The 24826-nt window shown below is 39.4% G+C and overlaps 1 protein-coding gene across 2 annotated transcripts in view; it reads left to right on the plus strand.

The window, feature by feature from the left end:
* PDE7B (phosphodiesterase 7B) overlaps positions 1 to 24826 on the plus strand; it is a 348288-nt gene that overhangs the window by 79933 nt on the left and 243529 nt on the right. The window contains exon 2 of one of the 2 annotated variants that reach the window (XM_019967483.2): positions 24615 to 24675. In XM_019967483.2, coding sequence (XP_019823042.1) covers positions 24615 to 24675 — 61 coding nt within the window. Of the gene's footprint in view, positions 1 to 24593; positions 24676 to 24826 lie in introns of those variants that run through there. The other variant, XM_019967484.2, reaches the window with a different exon arrangement.

The raw sequence follows: 24826 nt of genomic DNA on the forward strand, positions 1-24826 counted from the left end.
CTATTGAGGTCCAATGTTGTCAGCCATCACTGAAGTCAGGTGCTCGGGCTTCAGGAGTTGCAGCATCCAGGCTCAGTAGTTGTGGCACATGGGCTTCGTTGCTCTATGACATGTGAGATTTTCCTGGACCAGGGAGATCAAACCCTTATCCTCTCTATTGGCAGGTGGATTCTTATCCCCTGAGCCACCAGGGAGGTCTTTGAGCTGGATTCTGAAATAAACTCCAGGTCTTTAAAATGATAGCCAATAATTCTTACAAAAATAACAACTGATATTCCATTTGTTGCTGTATGGAGTAAATTATTTAGATTTTTTAATTTGCTTGTGAATTTTGGAATTGAGCATACAAATCTTAAATCCTAGTGCATGTGTCAATTTTCAGTGATGGTGAGATAATGCACGAAAGGTACAGGACAGTGTCTGTCATGGAGGAAGTACTACCTTCTCTCTTTGTCCCTGTATCTGGGGGATATATGTGTATATGTGAGTGAGTGTGTGTGTGGCCCACAAGAGGGATTCTTTGTCATTAATGCTGTTCTACCAACTAAGAAGTTGTTTTATCATGCAAACAGGTTATGGTTATTTAAATATGACTATCAAAACAGCCTTTTCGTCCTTCTGGGGTTCCTAAATCCTGTTGCTATGTGCCATTTAACTTCTGTCAATGACTAAAGACCAAATTACCAAAAGAAGCAAATTTCTATTTGCAAGAAGCAAGCTATTAGTAAGATGTTTTTTGAAATAGTGAATTGAATGTCAACACTGGGTATTTCTTAATAGACTAACAGAAGAGTCCCCATAAGGCAGTGAAATATTACATAAAACACACAAAAAATATAAACCAAAACCAATATTTTGTTATCATTTCACTGGATTATATTATATCCAGATGGAAAAACTGGCCTTACTTAGATTTTTCTTGTCTTCAGCGGTTTGTGTGTGTCCATCAATTTTAAATGGAGTATATTTTTAATAGTTCCTATCTTGCTAAGGTAAAATGAAATTTTAGTTCTAGACTATTTCTCTAGGCTGCAACTTATAATACAGTGTGCTACAGAGTCTCATTATATTTTTAAACAATTCTTTTCAGTACATTTATAAAAGTACAGTAATTCCTGTGGTTCATAAGGTTGGTTAAGTTTGTTTATACTGATTTTGGGAGGAAAAAATTTAGTTGATAGTCTATTTTGAATATTTTTCTCAACTGTGAAAGTTGGCAAGATGAGTGGTGTTTTACAGAGTTACTGGGAATTTCCCTTTTTGTTAAAAAATATATGAACTCTGCCAATTATAAATCTTGTCATTGCAATATAATATTCAAATTCACTTTCCTAGATAATTTCAATCATTTTCCTTGAATTAAAAATTATTCTTTTGGGAAAACTGGGGAAAAAAATCAGAATATTGTAGTCACTAAAGGGCTAACTCCTTACAGAACAGTATCCTTCTATGCTTTTCTGTGTACTTGATTTACCTTGCTTGAGGCCAAGTTTATAAAATGAGGCACACAGGAAATACTGGAGTAAAATCAGATACTTTTCAATATTGAAGTGGCAGCAATGGCCAAGCGGTTAAGGTGTTGGACTTGAAATCCAGCGTGGTTTCCTCGTGCAGATTCGTACCTGGCTCGCTGCCAGTCTGTCAATGCAGGAGATGTGAGTTCAATCCCTAGGTCAGGAAGATCCCCTGGAAAAGGGAGTGGCAACCCACTCCAGTATTCTTGCCGGGGAAATCCCATGAACAGAGGAGCTTGGCAGGCTACAGTCCATGGGGTCACAAGAAACAACAGCAAGTAGTGAGAAACCTGCCTAAGATCATAGAGCTGGACCTGGGACTCAGGATTTCTGTATTCCAGGGACTTGGGGCAGTTTGAAGATCTGCTCCTTGCTTATCATTAGACTATGTTTGGAAGAAAATCACAAAAGAAAAAAAAAACAACCATATGATCAAAGGGGATTGAGAAACATCTGGTCCAACTCTTCTGCTTCCCCGGTGAGGAAGCTAAGGTTCACAAAACCACAGAATTTGCATAGAATCAGAGCTGGCTCTAGAACCCAGATCTCCTCACTCTTAGAAATGTGCTCTGCTTTGCCAGGATTTCCCAAGGTAACAGCAAAGGACACCATCATCAGTATCACCAGGGGGTACTCTTAGATGTTTAGATTTCTGAGTCCTGTTCTTTTTCTCTCTCATGACAGAGCCCAGGACTACTCATTTTTGCAAACACATCAGATAACTTTTATGTCAATTAGAGTCTGAGAATCAATGAATCTTATATATCACATTTTTAAAGAAAAATGCAGAATATTTTCCTTACATACTAAAAGGATATAAAATATATTTTGAAATAAACTGTTAGTCACTCAGTCATGTCCAAGTCTTTGCAATGCCAATGACTGTAGCCCACCAGGCTCTGTTCATGGGATTTTCCAGGCAAGAATACTGGAGTAGGTTGCCATTCCCTTCTCGGGGATCTTCTTGACCCAGGGATTGAACCAAGGTCTCCTGCATTGCAGGCAGATTCTTTACCATCTGAGCCACCCTTTGAAAAACTGACCCAAATTAAGAGAGATTAATTATGAGAGCCTTCTTCGAGGAAAGTACATGAGCCAGTGAATTGTGCCATTATTGTTGCTGTTGGGAGAAGGCAACGGCACCCCACTCCAGTACTCTTGCCTGGAAAATCCCATGGACGGAGGAGCCTGGTAGGCTGAAGTCCATGGGGTCACTAAGAGTCGGACATGACTGAGTGACTTCACTTTCACTTTTCACTTTCATGCATGGGAGGAGGAAATGGCAACCCATTCCAGTGTTCTTGCCTGGAGAATCCCAGGGACAGCGGGGCCTGGTGGGCTGCCGTCTATGGGGTCGCACAGAGTCGGACACGACTGAAGCAACTTAGCAGCAGCAGCAGTTGCTAAAATGTGTCTGACTCTTTTTTGACTCCATGGACTATATCCCACCAGGCTCCTCTGAACATGGGATTTCTCAGGCAAGAGTAGTGAAGTGGGTAGCCATTCCCTTCTCCAGGGGGTCTTCCCAACCCAGGGATTCAACTCACCAGGGATTCAACTCATGTCTCCTGCTCGGTAGGCAGGTTCTTTACTGCTGAGCCATCTGGGAAGCCACCTGGATGATGGCACAGGAGTGGTTATGAATGAGTCATACATATACACATACGTATGAAGAATATTATACCAATGGGATCTAGGAATCATTCTGGGAAATGAGAAAAAAATAAGTATATAGAAAGGGATCTTCAAGAGATTAATGTAACTGTATAACTGCTGAGTTTTCATGCTGCTGAAAGCCATGGAGTTTTACGAGTGTCATTAGTAATGCAATGAAAAACACAATGGCAAAAACAAATACATTGTGTTATTTTTATTTGTCAGAGATTTAATTCAACAATTGATTGTGTTATCTAGGTCCTGTTGAGGATCCAAAGAGAAGAAATATTTCTACTCTTTAATGAGCTTAAGATCGAAATAGGAGTAATGAATCCTAACATAAAGATTAAAAGACACTTGCTCCTTGAAAGAAAAGCTATGACAAACCTAGAGAGAATATTAAAAAGCAGAGACATCACTTTGCCAACAAAGGTCCATTTAGTCAAAGCTATGTTTTTTTCTAGTAGTTATGTATAGATGTGAGAGTTGGACCATAAAGAAGACTGAGCACCAAAAAATTGATGCTTTCGAACTGTGGGGCTGAAGACTGCTGAGAATCCCTTGGACAGCAAGGAGATCAAGCCAATGAATTCTAAAGGAAATTAACCCTGAATATTCATTGGAAAGACTGATGCTGAAGCTGAAGCTCCAATACTTTGGCCACCTGATGTGAAGAGCCAACTCTTTGGAAAAGACCCTCTTGCTGGGAAAGATTGAGGGCAGGAGGAGAAGGGGACGACAGAGGATGAGATGATTGGATAGCATCACCAACTCAATGGACATGAGTGTGAGCAAACCCTGGGAGATAGTGGACAGGGAAGCCTGGCATGCTACAGTCCATGGGGTCGCAAAGAGTCAGACACAACTTAGCGAATGAACAACAAACAATATAAAGATATTGCTTATAAGGCAAACAACGTTGAGTATTAAAAGATAAAAATCATCATGAAGATTTGGAGAAGTGGGAAATCACATATGACTAACACAGCAGTGTGACATGAGGAGCAGAGGAATAGATTGGGAAGGTGGTCTTTAAGTTGGATCCAGTAGGCAGGTAAAATTTATTCAGAGGCAATGATATACTGATTTTGGTCACCTAAAAAGGCCACTGTAACTGTTTAAAATTGAATTTGTTTTAAATTTCAGCCATTTTAAGTGAAGTTGCTTCAAATAGAAAGTGTCTTTCTCTTAACTGAATTTATTTTTTCCAAAACAGATAAAATTTTCTTATCTCTTTTGGATTGAGGATAAGGAAAAAAAAAAAACAGTCTAGTTCAAAAATTAAGGATGGTAAAACCATAAAATTTACATGATAATTATAAGTGTTTTAAAACTTACAAATGATTAAATCCTTGCCTTTCATAGGAATTTTTCACTGCTTGTATAATTTTTTAGCTGTATGCTTAGTCATACATAACACAGGTCCCAAATATGTTAGTGTGTGCTGATATGGAGAAAGAAATTAGTCTTAAAATTTCTGATCATGAGGATTTTTCTTTAATTAATCTAAACTTTAAAATGCCAACATTTTAAACATATGTCTATATTTATGCAATAAGCAGAGGTCCAAAACTAAAATCTATCCCACTACATTGTACTGCACTTTTGTAGTGATACTTTGGGTGCTATTAACAAATAATAAGGATGTGATGCATCTAGCCTACATTATTCTCAGCTCTGAATGTCTCTGTTTTTCAGCAAGACAGAAACTCTGGTGTCAAAGAAAGTATCAAGGGTTTTTATTGTTTATTTGACTGTTGCTTTGAATACAAATTTTCTCATAGTCTGGACATACTCTTGGATTACTAGTAGATTTTGTATTGTATTCCATTTTGTTCTAATAGTATCATTTATCCTTCTACCCCTGCTTCCTTCCTTCCTTCTTTCTTTCAACAAACATTTAAGTAGGAGGCACTGAATAAGGCAACAAGAAATAACTGGAAAAAAACCTAGGGGCCTTACTTGACTCACTCCAGGAAATGACATCAATGTGATTAATAGGTCCATAGATGTCTTTCCTGGGTACCACCAGGACCTAGGAAGAGGCACTCGGCATCACCTTGGGGTTAAAGAAGGCCTCCAGGAGGAGCAGGTGATGTCAAAACTGTGACCTGAAATATAGATAAGGAGGACCTTCTTGGTGAAGGTGCAGAGGTCTCCAGGTGAGGCCAGTGAGGTTTTGGAAAGGTGGCTCACTGAGCCAGGGCAAGAGTGCAACTGGGGAACAAGAGCCTGTGGACAAAGCCTTGATGGCCAGCTGAGAATTCGAGATGATGATGATGGAAAAGTAGCCAGGGGAGACTTTTAAGCGGAGAAGTGATGGACTCAGATTCATAGACCATTCTAGCTGCTATGTGACGATTAGAATGGAGGGAGGTAACACTGAAAAAAAGATTTACGAGGCAGCTTTGCAAATCTAAAGCACAGGATGAGAGCCCTTTGGGAACTGAGTACTGGCAGTGGGTTAGGGAAAGTAGATGAATTTGAGAAGGATAAGCAAATGGACTTAAAAATTCATTAAATTGTTTTGAGGCTGAGGGAGCTAAGGTGTGAGGCAGCGAGAAAAAGGGAGAAATCAAGTCAGACACCTAGGATTCTGGCTTATGCAACTGAGTTAGAAAATAAGGAAGAAATAAAAATAGTCATAAAATTATTTCCAAGATGTTCATATTCCAAATATTTTAGTGGTGCATACACGACAAAGGCTTTAATATACATTTATTATTCAACATAAGATTTCTGGGCTATTGGAATTACATGTGCAATTGAAAGTTTGTGTTATATTTCATTTTTTAAAAGTATCATGTGCCAGAGCTCTTTGGCTTTATTATTCTGACCATCAAAATAGTTTCCTTATGAGGAATCATCCTTGCCAACTCACCTAACCACTTATTTGAAACATCAGTTGTTAATATGTTGGCTGATATTTTATCTTCCTTAAAATTTGCCTTACATTAAAGGTTTTACACAAAAGGTCAGAAAAGATGCTAATTTTCCTTTTTAGAGAATAGAAACCACATAAAGGTGTAAAATTTGAAAATAAAGACTAGTAATTATTTCATGAAACTGATAAGTAGTTAACATAAAGGTACTTAAAATCAGATCTTGACTTTAGAACTTCATTTTTAACCAAATTTCATAATTTTATTCCTTTGTTCATCAATTTTAACTAATATTCTTTATATGATATGGATGATAGCATATGAAGTACTGGTGACCCATTTGTAGTGATAACATTGAGAGTGTTATCCAACATGAAGATTGTTCATTTTGAATATAAAAAAGAATTACTCTTGGGGTTGAGATGAAGAAATGTTTCGGGAACAAAGGGCTCTAAAGGAATGTTGGCAGTGGTAAAAGTGAAAGGTATGAATGGTGGCGGGCCAAGAAAGCAACTGAATATTACTTCCTTGATTCCAAAAGTTTAGTATTTTCATTTGTAATAAATGAGTAACAGTGATCAAAAATTTTTCCTGGAATAATAACAAAATATATTACAGGAAGTGTTACAAGAGACTGTGTCCTCTCTTAATCACTTCAAAATAAATAGGAGATTTCAACATGAAGAACAGAATTCCACAATGAGTTTAGCACTGTGTGCTACATATTATTCTTCAGAACAGTTTAAGATTCTAACTGCAGACTTTTGAAATATGTTTGTGTGTAGGTGTGGGGTGAGGGGTGATGATCTGTGTAAAAACATGCACACATATCCCGAAGAGAGACATACATGTACTTCAAAAGATTTATAGACTAATTTTGTAACAAGATTTTTAAAACAGATTCTTGTTAAATATTTTTCATTACCATATATGTAAGTGTGAGTACACACATACACGCACACACAGATAAATACATATACTATTCCAGAGGCTGAATGGGAAATAAATGGAATAAGTAAATAAAGTAGATCTGCATTTAGCACTTAATCCAGATGGTCTAATAGACAAAGTAATGAAAATGTCAAGCAAAAGTGGAAGGTGGCTACAGGAATTATAGAAAATTCAGGAAAGAAAAAGGTTAATTCAGACTCCAGAAAAATCAAGAAAGCTTTGTAAAGGATCACCATTTTATCTGGACCATGAAGAATAGGGATAATTTGAACATCTGGAGAAGGGAGGATAGATACTGAAGTTAAAACACTAGAGGAGAGTTAAATAATTACATAGATGTGTACATACCTATCATAATACAGCAGAGCCAAGAACTTTACTGATAAAACATCGAATGCTCATGACAACCCTGTGAGGTAGATTTTATCCCATTAATTTAGACAGGATAAAGCAAGTGTAAAGGGCATCTTGAGATCACCCACGAGCTGCTGGACTCCAAAGCCCCAGCTCTCTGTCACCACTTCTTTACACTTCCTAAAAGATTTGCAAGACGAACAGAGGAAACAGCAAATATTCACTTTGATTGGAGGACAAGCTGAATTTCACAATATCCAGAGTGAAAAGGAAGGCTTTTCTTTCTTTGTTTATTTGACTTGATGGCCAGAGGGTAAGGGTTAGTCATAGATGGCATGTGTTGTCAGCTTCCTGTGCACTGAGCACCACTCTAAGAAACTTATGTATGTTACCTCACTTAATTTCTTAACAATTCTGTGTTGTCTTAGTTTTTTAGGTAAGGAAACAGGCTTAGAGAGAAAGAGTAAGACAATTTTCAAGGTCAATGTGCTAGGAAATGGTGGATCTGATATTCAAACTCACTGTCATGAGAGTACAGACAGAGCCCGGACTCTTTACCACTAAACTACAGTGCCCTAGAAAGCAGAGTGATGTTATGTACATTGTATGTGTATGGATATGATATATATGTGTGTATCAATATGTAAATATATTGTATATGCATGCATGCATGCTAAGTCACTTCAGTCATGTCCGACTCTTGTGACCCTGTGGACTGTAGCCCTTCAAGCTCCTCTGTCCATAGGATTCTACAGGCAAGAATACTATGGTGGGTTGCTGAGCCCTCCTCCAGGGGACCTTCCTGACCTAGGGATTAAACCCATGTATCATGATGTCTCCTGAATTGCTGGCAGGTTCTTTATCACTAGCACCACCTGGGAAGCCCATATAGGCATATACATATGTATATGTGTGTGCAGATGTGTGCACACACACGTATTTCATACCTAACAGTGATATCCACAAATGCTTGGGTTGACATGACTGAGTTAAGTAGAATTTGTTTAACTGATGATCACTTACCTTGGTTTGTTTTATTTTCTTTCTATAATAAGAGCATTTACTGGACATTTACTTTAGGCCAAACATTCTGCTGGATGTAAGAATTCAAAGCTAAGGTCAACTTATATCCTTAATTATGATCAGTTCAGTTCAATTGCTCAGTCTTGCGTGACTCTTTGCAACCCCATGGACTGCGGTACACCAGGCTTCCATGTCCATCACCAACTCCCAGAGCTTACTCAAATTCATGTCCATTGAGTCTGTGATGCCATCCAACCATCTTATCCTCTGTTATCCCCTTCTCCTCCCATCTTCAATCTTTCACAGCATCAGGGTCTTTTCAGATGAGTCAGTTCTTCACATCAGGTGGCCAAGTAATGGAGTTTCACCTTCAGCATCAATCCTTCCAATGAATATTCAGGACTGATTTCCTCTAGGATGGACCAGTTGGATCTCCTTGCATTCCAAGGGACTCTCTAGAGTCTCCTCCAACACCACAGTTCAAAAGCATCAATTTCTCGGCACTCAGCTTTCTTTATAGTCCAATTCTCGCATCCATACACGACTACTGGAAAAACCATAGTTTTGACTAGACTGACCTTTTTTGGCAAAGTAATGTCTTTGCTTTTTAATATGCTGTCTAGGTTGGTCATAAGTTTTCTTCCAAGGACCAAGCATCTTTTAATTTCATGGCTGTAATCACCATCTGCAGTGATTTTGGAGCCCAAAGAAAAAGTCTGTCACTGTTTCCAATGTTTCCCCATCTATTTGCCATAAAGTGATGGGACCAGATGCCATGATCTTAGTTTTCTGAATGTTGAGTTTTAAAGCAACTTTTTCACACTCCTCTTTCACTTACATCAGGAGGCTCTTTAGTTCCTCTTCACTTTCTGCCATAAGGGTGGTGTCATCCACATATCTGAGGTTATTCATATTTCTCCTGGCAATCTTGATTCCAGTTTGTGCTTCATACAGTCCAGCATTTCTCATGATGTACTCTACATATAAGTTAAATAAGGAGAGTGACAGTATGCAGCCTTGACAAGCTCCTTTCCCAATTTGGAACCAGCCTGTTGTTCCATGTCCAGTTCTAACTGTTGCTTCTTGACCTGCATACAGATTTCTCAGGAGGCAGGTCAGGTGGTCTGGTAGTCCCATCTCTTTCAGAATTTTCCACAGTTTGTTGTGATCCACAGTCAAAGGCTTTGGCATAGTCAATAAAGCAGAAGTAGATGTTTTTCTGGAACTCTCTTGCTTTTTTGATGATCCAATGGATGTTTGGCAATTTAATCTCTGGTTCCTCTGCCTTTTCTAAATCCAGTTTGAACATCTGGAAGTTCATGGTTTATGTACTGTTGAAGCCTGACTTGGAGAATTTTGAGCATTACTTTGCTAACATGTGAGATGAGGGCAATTGTGATGTAGTTTAAGCAATCTTTGACATTGTCTTTCTTTGGGATTGGAATGAAAACTGACCTTTTCCAGTCCTGTGGCCATGTTGAGTTTTCCAAATTTGCTGGCATATCGAGGGCAGACTTTCACAGCATCATCTTTTAGGATTTGAAATAGCTCAATTGGAATTCTATCACCTCCACTAGCTTTGTTTGTGGTGATGCTTCCGAGGCCAATTTGACTTCGCATTCCAGGATGTCTGGCTCTAGGTGAGTGATCACACCATCGTGGTTATCTGGGTCATGAAAATCTTTTTCATATAGTTCTTTTGTGTTTTCTTGCCATCTCTTCTTGATATCTTCTGCTTCTGTTAGGTCCATACCATTTCTGTCCTTTATTGTGCTCATCTTGGCATGAAATGTTCCCATGGTATCTCTAATTTTCTTGAGGAGATTTCTAGTCTCTCCCTTTTGTAATTCAAGGCTGCTCAAGGAATACAGTGGGTCTATAAGCATTTCTTTATTTCTAAGATTATTTGCTATTATTGTTTCATGTTCTTTCTTGCTTTGCAAAAAATACATAGAGAAAACAGTTTTATGTCATTAGGTTAAAAAGATTCAATATAAGCAGGAGCCTGCTAGTTTGCCAAGCACTAATTACTTAGTGAGCATTGTTAGTTGATGAATATATGTCATACTGCGTGTCGGTTTCACAGGCGGATTTGCAGGGATGAAAACAAAGGGTGATCTTCAGGATTAGTTGAGTTTACTGACACCATTAAAAATTAAATGTTAAATCAATGATCATCTCTAACTTGTAAAAAGGCTGCTGAAGATCTTGAGGCAATGAAGTGACTAAAATGAGAATCATCAACTATCAACAATACTGCCCTTCTTACTCCACATAATCCCCAAGTGACTTTTATACAAGTTTTCTTCTCAAATACTGGAAGCACTTTGCTGGTTTAATCCTTCAGTTCAGTTCAGTTCATTTCAGTCGCTCAAGTCATGTCCGATTCTTTGCGACCCCATGAATTGCAGCACGCCAGACCTCCCTGTCCATCACCAACTCCCGGAGTTCACTCAAACTCATGTCCATCAAGTCGGTGATGCCATCCAGCCATCTCATCCTCCGTCGTCCCCTTCTCCTCCTGCCCCCAATCCCTCCCAGCATCAGAGTCTTTTCCAATGAGTCAACTCTTCGCATGAGGTGGCCAAAGTATTGGAGTCTCAGCTTCAGCATCAGTCCTTCCAATGAACACCCAGGACTGCTCTCCTTTAACCCTTAAGCATATACTAAGGCAATAGAATATAGATATTACCTCTGTTTTCCTGATCTGAACTCTGACAAGGATATTTAAGACAAATTTTGTTTCAATGTTTAATTCTAGTAGTATTTGTCAGTGGAAAGATCTGCTGGTTGAAAATAAAGAATGTTTATTATTCTTGCTTTCCCCAGGGAAAATTATCTTTAAAAAATATAGTACTTGGAGAAATCTTTGCCTTTGGGTTGGACCCACTTACAGGAATTCATAGTAGATCCACAGCACAACCCCAGTTACCAACTTCTTAACGGGGTAATGGCATCAAAACTTGCAGTTGAGCTTATTTTAAGTATAACTTGACTTCCTTTATTCTCCTCTTTCAATTTAAACTGACACCATCTCACAAATTTCTAACTTGACTGAGATATAGTAATGCAGGGATTGGATATATTTTTGTCTCAACTCATTTGTTCATTCTTTTTTCAAGCAATATTTGTAGAGAGCCTAGGATGTGACAGACATTGATCTAGGTGCTGGTGGACAGTGAGCCAGACCACAAGTCTCAGCCCCTGAGAGAGACCCAAGAGGAGATAACTCTTTAAATATTGCTTTTTTCAAAGTAGGTTTTGGGATTGAATAAATGATACCAAGGCAGAATATAACTGTTAGCAAAATAAACAATTATTTTCACAGATTTTCATATTCCTTTGCAGCTTATAAAACCTGTCAGTTATTTCTCCAAGATAGCAGATTTTTCCAACTCTAGCCTGGGGTTGCCATTGATTGCTAGTAGAATTTACAGAAATCTCCTTTCTGAGGCCAGATCCATGTCTCAGAGCTGTTCATATGGAGATAGTCAATACAATTTGACCAGTAATAGTTTTTTGATTGTCTACGGGAACATCTGGATCTTTGACCTCACAAGTAGTTATACAACAGGCCCTTATCCCTGTGGAAAAGTGTTTGTTCCTTTGTGGCTCAGAGACCCTGTGTTTGCCTGTCAGGCTTGATGTTCTGGAAGTCATTTTCTCTAGCACTGGGGTTATTTAATTCCAAGGACTGGTTTGAATTTCTTTTAAAACTATAAGTGTATAGGATTACATTTAATTGTTGGTTTATGTACAGGAGCATTACTGCCCTGAGTTGCAGGGAGCACATTATAAGTACTCCTTTGTCCTGGGTAAATACTCATTCAGTTACGGGCTGGATGAGGTCCCATGAATCTCTGAATCGTGACGTCTGTGCAAGCATTTGGAGATACTGCTGATATTATCTATTAAGCTTGTGTTGTCTATAGGGTCATATAAAGTAGCTTGCAAATTGCAATGTAAATCAAGAAAAGCAATGTCTAAAGCTTGGACGCTTTGACCAGATGGCTGGAGCTGAGCCATTGTGAGTACATATTGTTGGCAGCACACCGGTCAGACAAAAAGGCGGTTGTTCCAAGCACTCAGCATCAGCCTTCCAGGGGCAGGGGGAGGACAGGGTGGGGCTGCTGCACGTTGTGTCGGCTTGAAGTGCAGGGACGTGGAGTCCTGTTCTGGTTCAAATTCACTCTGAAGGTGACAGTCAAATAAAGGAATAATTTTCTTGAAGTAGAGCATGCTTTCCCAGTTGTCTCTGAGAAGATGCCTTTTCAAGTGTTAGGGAAGGACTTTTGTTCCAGGAGCCTCATTCTTCTATCTCCTGGCATCAGGGATCTTGAGTGCTAATCGTCCCTTTCTGTGCATTCCCAACCCTCACTCTATGCATGATTTGAAAGGCCTGGTCTCCATAATATATTAATATTACATTCATGCCAGACTAGGAAACATAGCAAGTCAGAGTCTCATTCCCTGATTCGCCCTCCATCAAGGCTATATGGATTTACACTAAATCAGAAGAAATCTGATTGTGAACACCCTGTGTGAGGTAATACTGGATAGTGAGAATGAGTGAGCAGTTCTGTGGAATTTCCTAATGTCGCTGGTTGCCAGAAGTCTTAGGGATAGTAAAGTAATGTCATTAATTATAAGATGATTATAAACTCACAATTATAAGATGATGCTTCACTCTCGTAGCAGAACCCTCTTCCCACCAAAGGCTACTGCCAAGAGTTGTGAAGAGCAACATCGGTCAGCAAATGTGGCTGCTGTACAGTATTCCTGTTACAAAAGCTTTCTAAACACTGTTGGGATTTCTCTACTGCCTTGAACAGATGGCTTGTGACCTACAGTGACTTTGTTCAGATCCAGGGTCTACAGAATCCAGGCTGCTGTCCAATCACTAAATGGAGTCCCACAGGGCCGTGCAAGGTCTACTCCCTGCCAACTTCCTCAGCCTCCTGTCTCCTCACTCCCCAATTCTCCTGATTATCTGAACCTCATCTCCTTCTAGCCATTCTTAACTTCCTTCAAGTTTTCAACCGCCTTTAAGCTTTTGTACCTATGGTTTATGGCACCTAAAACAGACACCCTTCCAGCTTATCTCATGACTTTCAATGCCTCCCTTTATCCACTGAGGACTTAATAAAAAGTTTCTCTCTCCTCTATCCAATTAGAATATCCTATTCAGAAACTCTTCTACACCCATCAGGATGTGGGTAGTGTACCTGATCAACATGAGAAATCTCTACGTTCTCAAACCTCTTTGGATTCTTCCTTCTTCCTTGATGCCAGGGATAAGAGTGCATCAGGCAGAGCTAGATGGTCCTTGGGCATCAGTCCAGTAACCAAGTAATCTACAAGGACTTCCTACAGTCAGCATCTCTACTACACAGACACAGAAAGTCTGCTTAATCCTCCTTAATTAGGACTTCAGACATAAGAATTATTTGAAAATAATGTAATCAAAATAGAGATAGGTTCTACTGAATTTCCCAGGTGGTGCTAGTGGTAAAGAACCTGCCTGCCTACCAATGCAGGAGACCCAGAGATGCAGGTTTGATCCCTGGGTCAGGAAGATCCAGTGGAGGAGGGCATGGCAACCCACTCCAATATTCTTGCCTGGAGAACCCCATGGACAGAGGAGTCTGGTGGGCTACAGTCCACAAGGTCACAAAGACTCGGACACGACTGAAGCAACTGAACACACACACAGCATAAGCCCGCTGATGACAGATATGTGAATATCTTTACTGAATGGGAAAGCTGCCAATGAAGGTTTTCTGAATGAAATATTCTGTTTTAAAAAATGAGACTTGACGTTAGACCCTCAAGCTCCTCCCTTGCAGAAACTGGAGATAGTTGTCTAGGAAGGATTGGTCCAGTTTTCAATCTGCCCTTTGCCTTCAGATTGCCCATTCATTAAGTAAATATTTTGGGGCACTCTCATCTAACAGGTACTGCCAGCTTCTGTCTTTTTATGCATGCTTTGGAGGACTTGAGGCTCCCGGGGCAATAGCTCAATGTCAAAAATAAGAAGGTAACTTGGAGTAACACTGAATGACAGTCGAAAAAGACATGATTTTCTTGGCTTCTCTGATTCTGAATAATTGTATACCATTAAAAATAATAATTCATTGGATACTCACTTCTTCCAGACACTATTTTAGGTGCTTTATATTAATCCTCACTTGATCCCATGATGAACTCACGATGTAGGCAGTAGTGTTATCTCCATCTTATGTATGAGGAAATTGAGGCAGAGGATTACTGAGTCACTTGCCCAAGGCGATACAGCTTGTAAATACTGAAGTCTTGATGTGAACTCCAGAGCCCATACTCTGCTCATCATAAGACCTTAGAATGGAAAGTCACCTCACCCAACAGGGACTTGTCTATCTGCTAAATCTATAAAGTGACTTGGTTGGCCACAATGCTCTCCCCGATCCCTCCCAGATTAACGGTATTTGTTTCTGGTACTGGAGCTGCCCTGTCCAAACTGCAAATCCTCACACAGCCCTCTTCCTTTGCCTGCATTTTTTCGGCTCTGCACCTCACACTGGACTTTGCTTCCTCTGTTTTTCTCAAATACTTTGTCAAAGGCTGCTATTCCTACCCAACCCAAGCTTCCTGCCTCTTTTCTGCCCTGTGGACCTCTGTTCTCTCAATGTCTGGTTTTGCAAGTTACCCTTGGAGGGACCAGTGCTCTCCATTAGGCAAAGAGCAAAAATTTTCCCCTCGTAAAATCCATGCCTTACACAGTAGAACTGTGTTCTCTATCTTGTCCACTGTACCACCAAGTGGCCCTCTCCTACTTCCACCTCTTTTCTTCCACGAGACAACATTCACACCAGGCCCCGTTATGGGCTTCAGGGTACACAGATGCTTTCACACATGTGACATTATTACAGTAGAATGCTGAGCATTGTTGCTCTCTCTGTTCTACGAGGAGGTTCAAAAAGGTAAGATATGCCCCAAATCACACAGCTAGTGAGGGCTAGGGTTGGGATTTCAATCCAGATACTCTAAGTTCCTTCCTCTATATGTACCAATCTATCCTCTTTCTGTACTGCTCTCTCTTTTCTCTAACACAAAGTGTCTGTGGACTTTACCTTTCAGAAGTCCCTATGTGTAGGGAAATGGTTATGGCGTTAGCTGTTTGCTTTCATGGAAGTATCTATCTTTTTCATGGAAAACTAGCTGCAGCTTATTATCAACACTTGGAGCTTGGAAAGGATAGAAGATAAAATTCTGACATATTTTTCGCTCTGGTTGTCAAGATTTATGGCATTGTTATTTGTATCTAATGGAGAATTCTCTGAGTTCATACCAGAATTATTCCCAAAGTGCCTTGGACCAAGATCCCCATTCAGTTGCTATCACTGGGTACATTTAGAGAGATACCTCAGTTATAGTCCACATGCCGTCAACCCTCACAGGTACAGATTCTGCTAAAACTGGGCTTGCCCTGAGGCTATTGTCATGGCTTTACATGATGAAAATTGTGGTTTTCAATGTGCATTTTGATGTGTGCAGAGGAATTCAAGACTAAAAGTAGTACATGGAGAAAGTCTGCAGGAACAGAAGGGCATAAGATAACCTAAGACAGTAACTCTGAACCTGTGAGTTATCTAACCCCAGGATCTCCCTGAGGGGGTCCAAGTGGACCGTTAGCAAGTACAGCCTTCCTAGTGCCCTCTACTGTTCAGGGCCAAAATAACAGGAAACACAGTTCATTCTGGATGTTTGTTTAATAACTTAAAAAATTACCCTTGGGCTGAAACCAAGGTTTCCAAGTTTGGGTTCATAATAAGTAGTTTTTAAACATTTAAAAATAGGGGTGTGTAATAAAATGCTGAGAGACTCTCTGGAGATCCCTGCTCCTGGCACCTCTCTAATAGAAAGCATACGCATTGAGCGAACATTTGACTGAAGAAGAAAACAAAGCTGTTAAAAGCTGGTAGGCTCATTTTCCAATAGCAATAGCATTAATATGTTTCAAGTCACTGCTAACCATAGCTAATTAGAGGTTTATGAGGGATGGCCCTTCCCAACAGGTCACTTCAGGTTAGGCAGCCCACAGATTTGCTGTTGGCTGTTGGCAACAATGGATTTGTGAAGAATTTCTGCTCAGCTCAAGGTGATTATCTTTCTTTTTCTTTTCTGCTGCTGGTGTGTCTCTTATTTTGACTGGCTGAGGTTGGGTTGGACGATGAGGCCCTGATTCCAAGACAGAGCCAGGTTGTTGCTGGAGATCTGCACTGACAGATTGTTGAAAACTTATTAGTCTGACGTTTTAACAGCCTGCAATGAGATGGAAATCTGTTCTTTCACTGGAAAAACTTAGAAAGGAAAACATGAGCTTGAGCCGAAATCAGCCCCAGGTCCAAATCTGCCATCCTCTGGCACAAAGGGCTGCACAGTGTTGAGAGATGAAGGCCTGGCTATGCCACCCACAGGGTAGGAGGGACTCGGCCACTGTGAGATTGGAGCCTCTGAAAAGGCACCTCTGGGCGCCAGGGAAATGATAATGGGCTCAATTCTAGGTGCTAATGGCTCCAGCAGTAGCAGAAGTCGGCCTCACAGGAGGTTTCAGCTGGGTGGTTAGGGGTTGTTCCTTTGGCCATCACCATCTTGTGTGATGATCCAAGAAAAAGGAATAAGAAACACCTCGGGCTTGGTTCCTTGTCTGAGGTAGAAATGGACAGAAAGATTGCAGCCAATACCATTAGAGAGAGATTTGGTACCACTGTATTGTAATTATTTGTCACACTGTTAAAAGAATTCACTGAGCATCCTAGACTTGCTATCCCAGTCCATTAAAAAAAAAAATGGCCATGCAATGTGGCATGTAGGATTCAGGACTTTAGTTCCCCAACCAGGGATCAAACCCATGCCTCCTGCAGTAGAAACACAGAGTCTTAACCACTGGACTTCCAGGAAATTCTTGAAATGTGTTTGTGTGTGTGTGTGTGTGCATATAAACTCTGCCACTTTGATTAAACCCTCTATCCTGACGCACCACAACATTGCTCCCATCCTGGGCAGCTGCCAAAGAATTCTAACAGGATTTCTGGACTTTGCACAGGCAGCTGTCTCTACCAGGAGAGGTCCTCTCTTTTGCCAGCCAACTCTTTCCTGTGGTCATCTCGTTTTGGAAGCCTTCTGGTAGCCCCAAACAGTGTTGGGTGTCCACCTTTGAGGATGCTCATAGCATTTTATGTTCTAACTTCAAACCAGACTTTAAAATTCCTGGGGATAGGATCTAGCCTAAACCTCATTTGATTTTTTCAGCCACCTTCAATACAGTGCTTGCATAGAGCAGGCACTTGATAATGGTGTCTTTTTGAATATTCACTCATTCATTCACTCATTTGATAGACCGTATAAGGGAGTCTCAAGCTTCCAGGCCATGTTAGAGTTTAAGGAATGCAGTCCCTTAACAGAACCTATGTTTTTATGATCTGCAGATCTAAGCCATATTCTCTCCAGGCTGATTTTCTAGGAGTCTGGCTTTAATTAGTGTCATTCAGTTCTTTGTTAGGGGAAAATGTGAGATGGGAAATGACCCAGATGTTTCAAGATGTCTTTTCAGTGTTAAGTTGCCCCTTCATCACCCCCTTTGCAGCTCCACATCAGATGGCTGTGTCTAATCACAGCACTTACTGGTGAGTATACATAAGTATCCAGAAAAAAAATCCCCCACCCCATGCTACCCCCAGATAATCCAAAATCTCAAGTATATCCCGCAGAATTGCAGTAAAGAATTATTTCTTCATTTGATTACCATCAGGAGTGCCATGATGCATTAGTCATCGTGCAAGATGTGCAAGGGATGATCAAAGAGAACAAATGCATCAGCATACAGGCATTTGCCTTATTTACTAGAAACCTCACTAGAGAAATTCTTGTATTGGATGGCCAACTTGCAGAATCCAAGAGCTTAAAGATGCGGCGAGGGTAGAATGAAGGCAGCGTGTGCTAAGGACGCGCCTCCTCCAGGTTGCCTCTGCTGCCTCTGGGAACGAATGAGATGGACTTCCCTTTCCACCATGCTTAGCCCTTCTTCAGATCAACAAATTCAGCTTCTTTTTTATTATATTTTTTTCTTAAAATAGATCTAATCATATGTCAGAGGTTCTTTTCGCTTTGTTTTGTTGAGTGATTTATCAAGTACAGTCGTGGAGATGTTGGGTTTTTCTGCATCTGCAGTAGCATCCAATATCCAGTCATTAGCTCCACAGGTGTCAAGAGGCAGTTGTGCCCAGAGCTGTCTAATCCCTGGATCGCTGCCAAGGTGATGTGACCTTGGACCAGAAATTCCAGTGATGCCCTCTGTTTCTCCAGTTTCCCAGTTGTGGCCCACCATTAGTTCCTCTCATGAGTCAATTTCACATTTTTCTCTGAGTCATTCCCGGAGGACCAGCCTGTAGCCTGCTCCTCCAATGATTTTATATGCACCTAGAACTGAACTGAACTGAATTCCCTTTAATAATTTCTTTTCTGCTTAAGAAAAGTTATAATGGTGGAAGGAAATAATCAAATAATCACAACTATTAATTATTTGCTGATAACAGTTACCATTACCTGCTTGTGGAAAACAGCTACTGCCTCAGCTAATACAGGGGAAAACCAATAAGCAAAAAAATTTCTGTCTTGGGTTTTATTTGTTTGCTAATGTTTCCACCTATCCAAAAATATCAATATACCTGACCTGAAAAGACTAGTTGCTGCAAGCCTGCTGAGAGACTAAACACAGGCAGACCTCAGAGATATTGTAGGTTCGGTTCCAGACTACCGCAATAAACTGAATATTACCATAAAGCAAGTCAAATGATTTTTTTGGTTTCCCAGTGCAAATGAAAGTTATGTTTGCACTATAATATCACTTATTGTGTGCAATAACATTATGTCTTTAGAAGCAATGTACACGCCTTAATTTTAAAATGCTTTATTGTAAAAAATGCTAACCATCATCTAAGCCTTCAGTGAGTTGTAATCTTTATGCTGGTGGAGGGTTTGAAATATTTTGAGAATTACTGTCATGTGACTCAGAGACACAAAGGGAGCAAACACTGTTGGGAGATGGCATCAGTAGATTTGCTTCACACAGGGTTAACACAAATCTTCAATTTGTGAAAAACAAATGAAGCAGTACACAGTAAAATGAGTTATGCCTGCACGGTCAAGTGCTAGCAAATATTCAGAAAAAAACAGGATGAAATTTTATGTGAAGCAAAAAAAAAAGTATTTACTGGTTTAAGAAAGTTCGAAGTGCTGCCAATTGAACAATGTGTAAACTTTTCACTGTCTTTAATTTTCTTACTTCCTCTGAGTATAACATGCTACTATTCTGGAGAAAGAAATGGCAACTCACTCCAATATTCTTGTCTGGAAAACCCCGTGGACAGAGGAGCTTGGTGGGCTACAGTCCATGGGATCGCAAAGAGTTGGGCATGACTTAGCAACTGAACAACATGTTACTATTATAAATATTTGAATATTATTTTCACTTCAGATATAACATCCCCTTAAGAAAACAGGATTGCTGAGTACTTAAATGTGATTTTTAAAAATTGTACTTAATATTCATTTTTTTCACAACTAACTTTATGATAAAAGTAATGAAAAAATACAGTCCACTTAAGAGAAATATACTTTATTATACATTTTACTAGAACACATAATTAAGCTAATGAAAATTAAATGTTTTTAATATAAATTTTTACTGTAATAGAATAGATGCCATACTTTATAACGTCCATCTTGCTCTTCCTAAGCAAAAGGTAAATTTTAGATTTAATGTGGAAGATTCTTAGTAAATAAAATTAGCAACTAACTTGTAAACTATTCTGACTTTTAAAATTAGAAGTATTTCTTTGTTTTTAATCTTAAATAATAACAGGGGCATTATACTAGAATTTAATGGGTGAGTTCAATTTATTAAGTACTATTTTCATATTATAATCTCATATACAGTAATTTAAATTGGTACATTCTGGTTCATAATAAACTAAAAGCTAAACTTGTAATGATATGATGTAGATAATACCACCCTATTTTACAGATGAGAGAGCAAGTTTAGCTTTCTTTAGCAAGTTTAGAACGAAATAATCCATTATGGTATAGTAAGTACGTGCATGCAACAACAGGATTTGAACTCGGGTCTGTCTAATCCAAGGCCTATATAGGTGGCAACTGTTGCAAACATCAGTGGCTAACGAATGAGAGAAGGACGCGTAAACAGACCTGGCATCTTGGCCAAGACAATAAGGAAGCCTGTAGCAGCCTGTATTTGGGAATCTGGTCAAGCATTAGGGAAGCCATCAGCTTTCATTCTCTCACTCATGGAGGGGGGAATATTCTGTAGTGAGTGGTACTCTCTGTGCCTCTATTTTCTTCACTCTTGAAAGAGTATAATCAGAGTACAAGATGGTAGATGTATAGATAGCACTTAGAACAATGCTTAGCCCACAGTATGGGCTAAAGAAATTTTAGCTAGTTTACAAATATTTGTTAAGGGTCTGGTATGTATAAGGCATCAGGATTACAATAATGAGGCATGTTAAAAACCCTGACAATGAAACTGGTTTGATTCTTTGCAGTCTATGAAGACAACAGGCATTACACACCTGAGTTCATGTGTAGCATAGCCTTTGTGCTGTGGAGGAGAGCATGTGACAAGAGACTCTCTCTGTTGCTAGAAGGGCTCCAGATGGGGACTTAGTAACTATGCCCTGTTATTTAGCAGGGCTTGCTGGGAGTGATGCACACAAGCAAGGCAAGCTGGTCTCATTATTTTAGGCACAGGAGACAAAGCAAAGATGGAGATCTTTTGGAGAGATGAGATTCTGAGAATAAGGTAGAAGCTTGGGGATCAGAAGTGGATTAAAGTCAGGGTCATTCAGCAGCAAGGAGCTGAGCTGGGGAGTCCCCGAATGCATGACCAGGTAGAGCAGCAAGAGGGGAGGGCTGCAGCCCAGAGACTCCAAGAAGGCATGGAACCTTCCCTCAGAACAGATCCTGTGCCTTAGCCCAATTAATCTCTTAAACTAGGCCTCACCCTGATTGCACAGCAAGCAGGAACTTGGCAGCAAAGGCCCTGCAAACAGTGGCATCAATAAGAAAAATTGCTGGAAAAAATCTGGTTTCTTTCAAATCCTGAGAACTGAGAGCAGTCAGATTCCCTTTGGTGCATTGCTTTAAAATCGGGTGCCAACACTGGGTAACTTTACAAAGCAGGGCAATTAAAACACTAGTTAGAGGTGCCTCAGCCATCTCCCAGATAGCCAGGGAGATAATGACAATGAAGAGGACTGCCTTGGGGTCACTGGACTGGCTGCCATGCCAATTCTTGCTGCTTGGTCATTAGCTTATGTGGTCAGTGAACCCAGGCAGGCCATGGCTTTTAAGGAATGCAGGTTTCATGGGAGTTTCAGAAACTTCTCTTGGATTTGTTCATGTCCAAGAAAGGAAGCAAGTCCTCCACCCACACGCACACCAACCTGCAACTTGAGGGGTAGACCTATGGCTGCCCTTGGACTTGGGTACCCACCATCTTCTGCAAACCCCTGCAATTAAGGAAGGAAAACTCTTCCATCCTAGCACATGTATGGGCTTTGTTCTTAACAAAATGTAAGGGATCACTCCAGTGTTACTTCCCTGTAAGATCTAGAATATGGATTGATAGAACTTCCTAGCACTTTGTTTCACCAAGGAGCTGAAAACAGTTTAGAAACCTCTGATCTTTCAATTAAAAATAATCATTAACTCTTTCAGGGCATAAAAAATACCCGTTTGAAAAGCAAGTAACGCAAGAAGTGGATCCTAGCAGTTTGAAAGGATATAACCTCTGCCAAAACACAAACCAAACAGCAACAGACAGTTGGGTCAGACTCCACGGATCGTTAACCCTCACATTTGCTCTTTGATCAGACTTTGTGGCATGTATTAGCATCCCCATGTTATTTACAGAGAAATGAAGCCTGAAGAGATTGCATAGTATGATAAATATTACATGACATTTAGTTTAGCAGAGTAAAGCAGGAGAAAAGCCACATACTTTCCGTTCAGTATTCAGTGCCCTCTGCGAACCTTCACATGTGCTGGGTCTTCCTCTTTCCGCAGTCCACCCAAACTAGCCAGCAGCTTGCTTCCTTTTCACGGTCTTGAGCCAACTGTCCATCTCTGTGCACGATGTAGGTCATCTCAGAAAATGGGTTGATTTGAACGTAACTGGGTCATGCTATTCCTCTCAACCTGTGCCTCTGTGTACCAGGAGGTTTTGTCATTAGATGTAAAGAAGGTAAATTCTCAGATCTGGGAGTTGTTTTCTTCAGAAATTACTTTGCCTTATGATGTTTTAAGTGTAGGTACAATAAATATTGACGGGAGTGGAATTAACCAAATTGTGAACAGTGAAAGAAAGAGGAAAATAGACTAAAGTAAATGTTCTCAGTCTTCCTAAGGACAATGAAATAAATGGTGAAAACAAGTATAGTCTGGTACTAAATGACCTCCATAAGCCCATGGGAGACAGCAGAGAAGCAGTACGTGAAGGGCCATTTTTATAATCAGAGTGTTGCAAATGGGGGAAATTCTTACTTATTTTGAAATATTTCAAGCATAGGAAACAGAATAATTTCAGAAACAAATCATTATAGAAAAAGTTGATAACCCCTGTATGCCCTCCAATATTTCATAACTCTGTGTATTTATCCCCTACCCTAAATCTGATATTTTTTTTCTTTGCCTGTTTTTATGCTTCTTCTGTAAATTAATATATTCATAAACAATGTGTTATTTTTAGATATTTTCAACTTCATAAAAAATGGAGATAGTGTTTTACCTAACATACTTTTACATGGTTTAAACATTATATATATTTATATGATTTAAAACTTACATATATTTTATATGATTTGAACATTATATATTATATAATTTGAATATATTATACAATTTGTATATTATGTATTCATAGGTATATATTATATATTTAATATGTTTTTACAGTAATGTAACCCTAATTCATTTTCATTTTTAACTGCCATGTAGCATTCCAATATATGAATAACATTTATCTGTTTTGTAGCTGAATATTAAAGTTTCACTAGTTATCAATTTAGAAGATGACTTGCTGTATCATAGTCTATACACATTTTAAGTCAGTAAGAATGAAATCCAGTCATTAATAAGTAGAAATTTAGTAAAGATTTTGCCAATTTTTCTCCAAAATGATTCCATCATTTTATACTAAAACTCACAGTATATGAGAATATCCATTTTTCTACATTTTTTTACAATTGTTTCTGCCAAATTTCTAAGTCTTCCCATATCTTTGCATTCAAAATAGGCATCTTTATTTTTATCTTTAATTTGCTGGTTCCTGATTATTATTGTGGTGGAATATATTTTCTCTATTTAATGACCATTCAGATTTCCTCTTCCATGAATTGGCTATTTCCTCTACTACACAGGCTAACAGGCTCTTTTATCCTTTTTCCATTTTCCTTTGGATTATTTGTTATTTTCTTATTGATTTGGAGGATTTATTTACATGTTTGGGTGCCAACTATTAGCCAACCACATTCATAAATGTGGTCTAAAGTAACTGATTGCATCTCTGGAGTTTGTCTTGCACAAAAATTTTAACAAGCATGTTGGAACTGAGATGTAGATAAGAAAGTTGATATTTCTATGGGTTGATGCTTCTAGAAAAGCATTATGAATGCCACTTTTTCATCATTTCTTTATTTGAACAGAGAGTTCAGAGTCTGCAAGTTCAGAGAGCTAAGTGTATACCACTGAGGTTTGTGTTTGAAAATATCTGCTTGATTGCAGAGTAGGTAGCTTAGAATAATTTCAGTGCTGAAGAAGGACCAATTTTGAGAGTGAATGATTAACCTCAGATTATTAGATTGAATAAACTGTGTATCTTCTATTGAAATAGAAACTGTTGGACACTGAGTGCTCTGGCTGTGACCCCTCAGAGGAGCACACAGAGTCAGCTCCAGGCAGGGGCATGAGGCACGCAGGAAAAGACTATTCCCAATTTACCTCTGAAGCATTTTACTACCAGGAAAGTCTCTGCTCATGACAAGTGCCTGGATTCAGGTATCTAAAGAAAACATGAAGAATAGAATAATGTTATGGTGATGTCAGGTGACATGGACACGTTGCCTTGGGAATCCTAAAAGGAAATCTTAAAATAATGATGGCTTTCTTTCTATTTCAGAGGTGTGGCGAAATCTTGTTTGAAAACCCTGATCAGAATGTCAAATGTGTTTGCATGCTAGGTAAGAAGCTTTCTCATTTTAAATCTGTTAAGCATGTTGATGTCATGTGGGTTTACTGTTGTTCTGTTGCCTTACTGATTGTCTCTTGTTCATATTGCAGAGGGTAATTGGCTCTTTTATAGGTTTATAGACTACTATAACACATTTATAT

The sequence above is a fragment of the Bos indicus genome, chromosome 9 (genome assembly GCF_029378745.1).
Source record: "Bos indicus isolate NIAB-ARS_2022 breed Sahiwal x Tharparkar chromosome 9, NIAB-ARS_B.indTharparkar_mat_pri_1.0, whole genome shotgun sequence".
Classification (NCBI taxonomy): domain Eukaryota; kingdom Metazoa; phylum Chordata; class Mammalia; order Artiodactyla; family Bovidae; genus Bos; species Bos indicus.